General features: G+C 54.4%; 1 protein-coding gene across 1 annotated transcript in view; it reads right to left on the bottom strand.

Moving 5' to 3' along the window:
• Positions 1-417: 417 nt before the first annotated feature.
• FGF18 (fibroblast growth factor 18) overlaps positions 418-11,198 on the bottom strand; it is a 32,428-nt gene continuing 21,647 nt past the window's right edge. The window contains exons 4-5 of the mRNA XM_032403479.1: positions 7,812-7,918; positions 418-1,062 (exon numbers count right to left, since the gene is read on the bottom strand). Of these exons, the coding sequence (XP_032259370.1) occupies positions 796-1,062; positions 7,812-7,918 (374 nt within the window). The 3' untranslated portion in view covers positions 418-795. The remainder of the gene's footprint in view (positions 1,063-7,811; positions 7,919-11,198) is intronic.

Here is an 11,198-nt window from a genome sequence, read left to right as displayed (position 1 = left end):
ATACTTGGTTCATGAAACTGCAATATACAGAGAGGTGAAATAAATAGCTTATATATATATAATATATATAATATAGCTGGTTTTAAAATATTCCCTTATCATTGGTGTACTAGGTCACGTGAGTCACGGAAGGTCGATAGCAGCATCCTCCAGAACTGCGAGCAATGCAGGGTCACTTGATTGGACGAGGCCGTCTGTCGTCGGAAGTCGAGGCGCCGAGAATTCCGAGGGGCACGCCTTCCCTGCGCGGTGTCTCGGGACAGCTTGCAGCGGACAATAAATAAATGACTGCAAACCAGAGAGCGATTTTTGTTGGAGTCTGGGGCAGGGATAGGGGGTTGGGAAAGGGGGAGTCTGGGGATGGGTACTACTTTCTCTTTGTTTTTCTTTTTTTTCTTTTTTTCTTTTTTTTTTTCTTTTTTTTTTTTTCTTTCTTTCAGAACCTTTGGGAAAAAGGACTTTGGTTTCTCAGAGTGTCGTTTTCCTCCTTCAAATCCTCCTCTGGGGACGAGATTAGAGTTGTCTGTTCCTAGAGAGAGACAAGCACCTGTACGCTGACAACAGTCCCTTTTTGTGAGTCTTTTGTCAGAGACAGGGGGTTTCAAGTCAACAATAAAATCCTTATCGCTCCCCCCACCCCAAGAGTTTTGGTTCAGTTTTTGTCTTCTTTTAAACACAATGTACAAAAATAGAGCTTCTCCCTAATTTTTCATGTAAAAATATTCCTCTGATGCAGTTCTCTGTGAGTGTGAGTGTGGGCCTGGGGGCAGCCTGGGGGGCTGCGGTGGGGCCAGCCTAGCCGGGGTGCGTGGGGCGGATCCGCCGGGACCTCTTGGTCACCGTGGTGTACTTGAAGGGTTTCTGCAGCTCTGCCTGTCCCTTGGGGTAGCGCTTCATGAAGTGCACGTCCTGCTGGTTCTCCCGGGTCTTGGGACCCTTCCGCGGCCGCCCCTTCTTGGTGAAGCCCACGTACCAGCCAGAGTACTTGGCGGACATCAGGGCTGTGTAGTTGTTCTCCAGGACCTTCTCAATGAACACACACTCCTTGCTGGTGCCATCGGGCTGTAGGAGGCGAGAAAAGAAGGTGAGAAGGGGAGGGTGGGTGTGAGGGGCAGAGCTACGTGGACAGGGTGTGCGCAGGTGGTGGAGGCTTGGGGCAGTAGAGTAGAGGGCCCCACCCAAGTTTTGTCCCCAGTAATTTCACTTCCTGGATCTGTGCAGTGGACTTGTCATATTGGCCCCTGCCTCCTTCCCTACCCGCCAATTAGGTAATAGATTCTCACTGTCATTCAGGAATCTATCCCTTCCCCACTCAGTATGCTACAGCCAGGGGCTTCCACTTCAACTCTACTAGAACACGAAACCCAGACCTGGCCAATAAAACATTATTTCCTATGACTGCTGCAGAGCTCGGCACGTGGCCTGAGCCATCCAATCAGAGTGCTCCTCAAGGCCCTTGTATAATCCCCCAAAACATAGGCTGATTTAAACTTGAGGAACGTGTAAGGCTGAAGCAAAGGCAGCCATTTTACCACAATGAGGAGAAACGTTGTCTGACAATAAGGCCAACACAGAGGAAGTAAAGCCAAGAGGAAGGGAATGAGAGAAACCAAGTTCTGGTCACAGCCTTTGGGCTCTGGACCAAACAGAATCTGAAGCTCATTACCTCATTTCCTTTAAAGTAGTTGAGATTATTTTCTATCACCTGCAACAGAAAGGAGTCCCTGCAGATGTGCACAAAACCTGATATGAAGTCCGCTACACCACTGCCACTCCCCCCCACTGCAATACAGTTACATTTAAATTACATTTAATGTGGGATATGGTGCATTTTAAATGTTTGGTGTGAAGAGGGGTGGGGACCTCCAAGAATAAGAGTTTTTGCATGGCCAAACTCCAAAGCCTATGCCTTTGGTTCTGAGATTTCAGGCTCCCCAGCAGATGTGTGAACTCCCTAGGAGACAAGGGATGCCGGGCAAGGAGTACTCGATTTGGAGTCAGAAGCTGAATCAACTCTAACACTTCCTTATGTGACCTCAGGCTAGTTAATTCCACTCTCTTGACGTCGGATTCCTCGTCTGACCAAACCCGGACAGGGACCCCCGCGTCACAGAAATGTTGTAAGGAATGATACTTATACTTGAGCCCCGTACACAGTAGGAAATTGCTAAATTATTTCTGAAGAGCAGGTGGTTCAGATGGCTCTGGCCTCCCTCCCTGGATCGGAGCTGGACAAAGGATGGTGGGAGGCAGGGCTCTGAATCTCCTCCCTGAGACAGCCAAATTGCTCCATGTAGAAGAGTGAGAAGCACACAAAGCTGGAAGGCCTGAATTAGCAGCACTCGAGTTTCCAACTAACATCTCCAAATTTAGGCTGGGCCCACTCCTCGTTACGGACGGATGCCCGGCCAAGTTGGAAGCCCAGCGGTCTGGCTGTGCGTGGTGCCTGAGGTGCGAGTTCCAGCCTTTTGTTTGAAGTGGAAAACAGGCTGGAGCTTCCAGGAACGTTCACCTTTGAGTGGAGGGCAAGCTTGGGCCCTGCAGACAAAGTGCTGAACTTTGCAGAAAGGGACAGACAGGGTAAGAAAACATTCTCTGGAGGCCGAGATCTTTCGAGGAGGCTACAGAGCAGGCAGTGGGTGGGACTGGGAGGCATGTGGGACCCAGAGGACAGTGTCTGTCAGGGGGTGAGCCGTGAGGGACTCTTGTGAGGGAAGTGGGACATATGTACAAGGCAGGTAGAGGGGAGTGGTCTCTGGGCCCCCCATGGATAATTCTGGAAGCTGCCTATCCAATCTAAGTCCAGGTCCCTTGGTCACTCTCCATGGAACAGTCACAGCAAACTGAACAAAGCCTACACCATGCTGTTCCCCACCATAGAATACCTGCCACTACCTGGAAAACTGCTTTCATCCTTCAAGGTCAAGCTCAGTAACCACCTCCTCCAGGAAGCTTTCCTTCACTGCCATCTAGCTCCCTCTTCTTCATTTAAGACTCCATTCAAGCATTAGGTTTTATTGGACTCACATACTCCATCTTCTCCCCCTTGGCACCCACTCCTCCTCCCGCTCCCCAACAGAGCAATCCCATATCTCCCTGCCTCCTCATTAGCCCAAGAGCTTCAGGAGGTCAGGACCACCTGTCAGTTGCCCTCATGGCTCAGCACAGGTCTTGGGCACCCAGAGCATTTGTGGTTGAATAAAGGAAGAGTTCTGGGATAGAAATGGTGGCAGGGACCCCTCAAAAGGCTTTCTCCTAAAAGAAAGTGGATACTGTCCCCTGGATCCCTCACCAATGTCCCAGAGACCGTCGTGAGCTAGGGGAGGCCCTCCTGGGGGTGTGCTGAGAAAGGGACACACAGCAGGTAGAGGACCAGAGCTCCCGGCCTGGCCACTTCGGCTCCCTACTCCTTCATTCACTCGCTCATTCAGCATTTCCTGCTTGTCAGTTATAGGCCTGACATCTCCACGTGCATTATTTCATTTAATCCTCTGAACTTGCTCAGGTAGACTCTCCCTGCTAGAAGAAAACAGAGTTCAAAGAGGGCGAAACGGCTTGCCCAAGGTCACGGGACTTGTAAGAGGCAGAGCCACGTTTTTACCTGCATTTGCCACTGCAGCTCCTTTCTCCTCTGCCCAGTTCCAGAGAGGTCCATGAGGAGAAAGAGTGTGGAAGAGAGGGCAGGGTGCTGTCTGTCAAAACTACCTCCCCTCCCCAGGCCCACGCGGCCGCCATCAGCATGAAGCAAGGTCTCGGACATGCAAGGAGCAAACACAGCGCCTGGCACTGTTTGTGTGTGTCTGGGTGTATTTATGACGGCTAAAATTCCCAGCACCCCAGAGCTCGGGAGCCCCGTGGGAGGAGCCACAGTACCCGTGATGGTCACAGGAACCGCCCCCCCCCCCCCCCCCCCCCATGAGCTCAGACACAGCAGATTCGAAGCTACTGGCAGGCCACACCTGGCCTTGACCCTCACCTCTGTTCCTGACTACCTCTATGACCCTGCTTATTGCCTGCAAAGATTTAAAAAAAAACACCTGTGCTTGGGTCTCACCCCCAAAAATGCTGACGCAATGGGTTCGGGCAAGGCAGACCATCAGTATTTACAGAGTGAGTGAATATCCCATCGCAGAACTTTGGTGATTAAGTAGAATTTGAGCATCTCTCCCCCACCCCCACCCCCACCTCCAACCTCTAATCTCCTCCTTTCCAAACTGGAGTCCTATTCCTTCTATTTGATCTGAAGACTGAATCCTGATGACATCATTTGGCCCCTAGATCCCGTCTTACTTGAAACTAGAACTACCCCCTGGACATTTGTAGTTATGTGAGCCAAAAAATTCCTTTTTTTGCTTAAGGCATTTTGAGTTGGGCTTCAGTCGTTTACAACCAAAGCAGTCTTCACAAAGATGTGGTGGTGGGCAGGGGACCCCTCTGCCCTGAAAGGTCTGGGGTGGCCCTGTGCTGCCCCAAGGAGGGCTCACCAGTGATCACTCAGGGGGGGCAGATCAGAAAATGATCGATCTGGGTTGAATCCTCAGAGACTGGGGGGGGGGGGGTGGGAATGCCTAGCACATAGTGCTCCATACTCAACAACTGTTTATGGAATGAAAGGATGTGCTTCCTCCTGGGCCAGAGAGATGTGGGGTCCAGAAAGGTGGCAAAGGGAAGGGGGCTACCTGAGCATGCAGGGGCGCGGGGCAGAGCTTTGGTATATGATTGTCATAGTTCAGCAGAGCTACAGCCAGGGGCCCAGAACATCTGAAAAGGCTCTGGTGGGGGTTCGATGCATGTAGGGCCAAAGAGGTGCAAGGCTGGCACCCAGGGTCAAGACCACCCAAGAAAGCTATCCTGTTAGGCCCCTGCAAAGGAGTCAGAGCCTAAGCCGAGGTCAAGGGTTTCCACAGGTGAAGGAGTAACTTTGTGGCCTGGCTTCAAAGGGGAAGTGAATGCATATTTATCACGTGCCCACCAGATGCCAGCATTATCATTGCCATTGTACAGATGAGGACACCGAGGCTCAGCAGCTAGGGCACTTGACGCCCTGGCCCGACATGAATAATTCTAGCTGTGGGTTAAGACAGTCCTCAGAAAGCAAGAACCATTTTTCTACTTCTTTGGTGCTTCTGCAGCTCTGTGGCCCGGTACACAGAGCATGGATGGATGGATCCAGAATCAGCCCTCCATGAGCCCTCAGTCGAGTTGCGAGATGTAGGCACACAAACAGTGACAACTCGGGTTAGCGACAGCCAACAGAGGACCGTGTGAGGGACTGTGGGCTCCAGGGCGGGCGTGCTGTATGAGGGGTGGGGGAGGCCAGAAGCCGCTGAAGGCTGCGCAGGACTTAGGGCAGATGGACAGAGGGAGGGGCGATCAGCATGTACAAAGCCCGAACGCCCTGCGCAGGGATCGGCAGTTGGCAGTGCCATGTGTCGGGGGCTGAAGGAACCCGAGGATGGGTGGCAGGGCTGTGAGGCCAGGGACGCTCCCCAGGGCCTTGTGTGTCTCCTCAGGGAGTGTGGCCTTTCTCTGGTAGATGGTAGACGGTGTGGACCCACGGATGGGTTCTGAGATGGGTTGGGGGTGGAAGACAGGGGATGCGCTTTAGAAAGCTGATGGTGGGTAGTGGGCAAAGGCGAAAGCCTGAGGCTGGGACTCCTGAGGCAGCTGGGGCAACAGTTCCAGTGAAAGGATGAGGCCACAACAGAGGCAGTGGCAGCAGTGAAGAACAACGCAGGGGTAACCCCAGGACCTTGGGGCCTGCCTGCCTAGGAGGCTGTGATGAAACAGCACCCCAAGAGCCTGTGGCTTCTAGCTACCGGGACCAGAGACAGTGAGGGGAGCTGGGCTAGGCGGAGGGCAACAGGGGGCCTGCCCAGGGCCATCCTGGGGCAGGTGGATTTGGGGGCCAGCCCAGAAGACCGGCGCGCCTGTATGGGGATGGGGGAGCTGCCGCGAGGTGGGGCGGGAAGGAGGGAGCCCTCCCCGGGCTGCGCCGAGCCTGGCCGAGCCAGCGCCAGCTGAACCGTCCCCAGTATTAATGACGGAAGAGAGGGCGAGGGGGCAGGAAATCGGAGCCGGCTCCTGTGGAAGCGGTGACTCAGCGGCCAGCCGGCGGGCGGGCGGTGGGCGGCCGGCGGCGGGGAGCGGGGCTGCTCTTTTGACCCCAGCGCGGCCCCCCTGGGGTCAAGCTGCCGGGAAGCGCGCAGACCGGAGGGAGGGGCGCGCGGGCACCGGGCACGGCGGGCTGCCGCGCGCCCCCCCTGCAAGCCGCGAGGCAAGGAAGCCGAGCGTCCAGCCGCAGGCAGGTTGGGCCTGGGAGGCGGCCCGGGCGGGCAGGAGAACAAAGCGCCTGACGCGGGGCCGGGCCGCGCCGCCACAGGAAACGCACTGCCAGGCCAGGGGACCCGGCGCCCGGCCCGCCCGCCGCCCCTGCCCCGATCCCCTCGCCGGCCGGCCGCCCCGGGACGCGGAAAGTGAATCACTAATTAAAACCACTCCCCGGCATCCCGGAGCCACGCTCTGAGGATTACTATTCTTGTGCTCCCCGAGCAGAAGCTTCAGTTGGTGAGGGCAGTGTGGCTGGAACCTCTGCCTTCCAGACCGGGCTTGGGATCCCGCGCCGCTCTAGTGTGGGACCTGGGACAAGTGCCTCGGACGGCGCCAAGCCTCAGCTTTCTCCTCTGCGAAATGGGGATGGTAGTGGTGGCGACCTCATGGGATTATTTGGGAGCATTTTTGCACAGTGCCTGGCAGAAAGTAGGTGCTCAATTAGCAGAAGCTATCAGTAGTGTTATTGTTAACAAATAAGAAGCAACGGGACTCTGGCTCAAGTCCCTGGCCTGTTGCACTCTCCCCAGCCACTAGGGTGTGAAGGAGGGGAAGAGGGAGAAGAGTTGGGGGATTCAGGAAAACAAAACCATGGCTTAAACAGGAATCAGGGCCCTGCTTCCTCCTCCCAAGACCGTGTAATAAATGCAAATCACCAGCCAGGGCCTTGCGCAGAAACAGGAAGAGCCATCCTCCTTAGAATCAGGATCTACCCTGCATCCCTCACTCCACCTGTCCAACAGAACCATTTTACAAGTTAGATATGGGGGTGAGTAGGGGCCCAGGAAAGGGAAGAGAACACAGGGCACGAGCACCAGGTAGCTACTAGTCTGTAACACCTTCCACTGGAGCACCCAAAGGAAGCAAGTGTATGAACTTCACAAACAGGCACACCCAGGAAAAAAGGGGGACACCAAGCAGCACCCGTGGAAACTCAGAGCCCCAGGCCTGTGGGTCCACCCCCCCATACCCACACACCACCCTAATTTGTTACATGCAGCTCTGTTGCCTATTCCAAAGTAACAAAATCTTCCTGAAATGCTAGAACCATGAGGCCCAGCGCTGAGGAGGCAGCGGGGTCCGGGCTTCTCTGCAAAGCCCTGGCGATTGTTCAACCATTGCTGCGGCCCCAGCCCTCGGCCTGCCGCTTCCCTGTTCTCAGTCAGCAGACACATGCAGGCAGGGAGCCCCTGAGCCCCTCGGGGTCCACATCGAGCAGGAGAGATCAGGACCCTGCATACTCCCCAAGGTCACGGCCATGGATACCTCGGCCTGGCAGGCTGTGATGTGGGGGCAGAGAAGGGGCTAAAGGAAGAGATTACAGTCAGAATCTCTCTCTCTCTCTCTCTCTCACACACACACACTCACCGGGCTTGTTTTCCATTTGGGGCTGACCAGGCCCTGAGCACCCTGTTCCAGCTACCCAGTGTTACCAGGGGGAACCCTCCTGAATACCCTGGGAATTCCAGACCATCACTCACCTTCCCCACGAGCTTGCCTTTCCGGTTCATACACAGGTAGAATTCCGTCTCCTTGCCCTTGATCCGGACTTGACTACCGAAGGTGTCTGTCTCCACTAGGAGCTGGGCTTCGAAAGGCAGAAGGAGAACAAGACACATTTTTTTTACCAGGGGCAATGGTTTGGCCGAAAGGCTCAGCGACATGATCCCTGACCCTGTCCCTGGACCCCCTCACTGCTCCAACATTGGGCATGGGGAAGGCTTTGAACAGGTCTCACTGGGGCACCCTGCCCCTTAGGCAGCCAGAGAAGCCTTCCGTCTGTGTTCTCCACCCCCAGCCTCTCTTGACTTCACTTGGGACCTACATGGCTCCAGCTGGAGGGTTGTTCTGCCCCTTGTGGCTAAAGACCAGTGTATTCTCCCCTCACCCACCCCACCAGCCCCTCATCTCTGTTCCCCAGAACAGGACACACAGCCACCAATAACCCCAGAGAAGTAGCAGTCTCTAGAATGGGGGCACAGAAAAACGCATGCGAGTTTCACACCCTGCCTCGGGGGATATCAAACTACTTCCTCCAAAATTTAGGTCAAAGGCCCCTCCCTCCAGGGCAAACATGTAGAACCCCTTCTATGTCCCCTCCCCACGCCACACCTTTGTAACTTAAAGTGGGGAAGGCCCAGAGGGGGGAGGTTTAAGGCCCCCAGGAATGGAGGCTATATTCAGAATATTCTACTTTGCTCAATCAAGGACACCGAGGCTGAAACATAGCTAACTTCCAGGAGCCCAGAAGTCCCAATCAGGACCCAATATTCCCTGGTTCGAAGTAGGAGACCCCACACTAAACGACCCACTCTCCATAGAACCTCCCTGAGGAGAGGGTGGTGTCCAGAGCTGATCCCCCAAAGCCCTGACTGAGCAAGGGTGTCAAATGGTCAAAGGGTGACTGTCCCTTGATTAGGCATGCTGTGCCTAATCCCTGTCCCTCTGCCAATCCACTTTTTCTCCCCAATAAGGTGCTGTGTGACTTCAGTAGGCCACACACACTCTCTGAGCTCTCTCTCCTCTCTGGCCTTGAATTCCTATGCCTGGTTCCCTCCCCAACACCTCCTCCCACTGCTGCCTTCTGACTCCCCCATTCTCACCCTCCCGTCTCTGACCCTTTGCTTCCCAGCACCTGCCCCTCCCTCACCCACAAACTTTTAATTTCAGTGACAAGGGACTTGCTTCTCCATAACAAAAATCATAGCCCTAAATACGGCATCCTTGGAGCCACAAAGCGTGTACCTCGGTGCCCCTAAAATACACTAGGTATGATTTTAATAAAAAAAAATTAAAAATATATACCCTGGTGCCCTGCTGTGAAAATTAAAACCATCTGGAACTCAGGATTTCCAATAATTAATCTAGCCCTCCTTTGACACCACTACTAATTAAAATATGATACCCCACCTTTCCAAGGAAAATAAGAAGAATTTACATAAAATTTAAAGATCTAACAAGAATTTAGTAATTCTAGAAACAGGGAGGGAGGGGGAGGCACATTCTTCTCTCCACCTTCCCCCATCCCTAGTAAACACAGTCAAGAAAATTAAGCAACACTGAGATAGGGGGTTACAAGCCCCGCATCCTCCCCGCTCCCCTTTAATTCAAACTCCCTGTAACTCTCCCTGGGAACCCAGAGCCAAACATCAGAGCAGCCTGGGGCTTGCTTTCTGCATCTCCTTGAAACGCTCAGGCACCACACAGGACGGAGGTCGTGGGGTTCAGGAGTGTCCCCCATCCCAGGGGGGTGAAGAAGACAGCACATGTAAGGGAAAGGCGAGAGCTTTGGAATGCGCAGATCTGGGAATGAAACCCCGGCTCCACTTGCCAACCATGTGATCTCGGGCCTCAGTTTCCTCACCTGTAAAATGGGTATAATCATCCTTAATCTTCAGAAGGTATTGTGAGGATTCCACAAAAGGAAGGCAGAAAGGGCCTAGCACCTGTTCTCAGAGGCCAGGTGAGGGAAGTAACTATTGTGTTAAGTTTTGTAATAACTGCAAAACTAAACCCTTTTCCCCTAAACGCACACACACGCGCGCGCGCGCGTGCACACACACACAGCATAGTGGGAAAAAATCAGATGCATGTAAAAGGGCAGAAGTAGAGCCAAACTTGTCTCCCCAGGCATGCCTTCTGACCTGAACTTCTTCAGCATCCTCCAGGGTCACAGGCATCCCACACTGCGAAGTGCATCAGAACATACGTTGGGCTGGGACTTATGGGGTCTGATTCCATTTCTGGCATCGCCATGCTGGGCTGTGTGACCTTGAGCCAGGCACACCACCTCCCCCTGGCCTCAATCTCCTGAACTGTGCAAGGGGGAGGGGGAGGCTCACCCCTATTCTGATTCTCTCTGGGACTGGGGCAGAGCCTAGGAGAGGAGTAGGGATGGGAGACTATAGAAAGGGGCTCAGGCCCCAGGACTATGGCCCAAGAGACCCCAAGTGAGTCTGAGGGGAAGTCTGTCCCTCTCCCAGCACATGCCTGGACCTCTGTCCCCAGAACAGTTCCTGCCATTCTGGCTCCCACGTGAGCCCACTGAAATTTATACTTCACCTTGAGCTTGGGTGGTTTTGTCCCCATTTTGTAGTTTAGGAAACTGAGGTTCAGAGAAGCAACCCAGCAGGAGGGGCTGCCATCAGGTCTGCCTAATTTTCTGCTGGGGCCTGGGCATTAGGGGAGGTCCCCCAACTCCGGGGAGATGTAGTCCTCTGCCCGACCCCCCCCAATCCCCCAAGGCTCATCAGTCACAGCCTACCACAGAAAGCCCTGGCCTTTGCCCGAGCTGTCCAAAGGGCTTAGGCTGGGGCTGGGCTGCACCTCCACCCCCACAAGCCTAGCTGCCCTCACCCCAGCATGGGGAAGGTCTGCTCCAGATGCCATGCCGGGGAGCGAGCAGTCTGTTCTTCCCGACCACAGCAGGCCTTGCAGTGACCCAGACTCCACTTGGGTGCATGACATAATGAGGAGGGAGCCGGGCCAGAATTATGTAAAGTCTGCGGGGAGTAATAGCAGCAGCAGTTCTCAGAAAGAGAGAGAAAAAGAGAGAGAGACAGAGATGGAGAGAGAGAGATGGAGAGAGAGACCCCACCCACCCAGGCCAGGTTTGCTCCACAGCCTACTTCGTCCACAGCATCACGGCCCCCCTGCTCATGACCCAAGCCCCCAACATGCAACTCTCAGGAGCTCAGAAACCTCAACTGGGTTCAGTTCCATTCTCAAGGCCTGTACCAGGCCAGGCAGGAGGAGTCTGGGACGTTATCTGGCTCCACTCCTCATCAGACCTCCTCTCTAGGCATCCCCTCCAGACTGCACAACTCAGCAGCCTCCTCTCTCTGCCAGAGAGATCCTTTAAAAATATA

This window comes from Phoca vitulina, unplaced genomic scaffold (genome assembly GCF_004348235.1).
Source record: "Phoca vitulina isolate PV1807 unplaced genomic scaffold, GSC_HSeal_1.0 scaffold6, whole genome shotgun sequence".
Taxonomy (NCBI): domain Eukaryota; kingdom Metazoa; phylum Chordata; class Mammalia; order Carnivora; family Phocidae; genus Phoca; species Phoca vitulina.
Note: the sequence above shows the minus strand (reverse complement) of the source record. Positions and strands in the feature narration are given on the sequence as shown.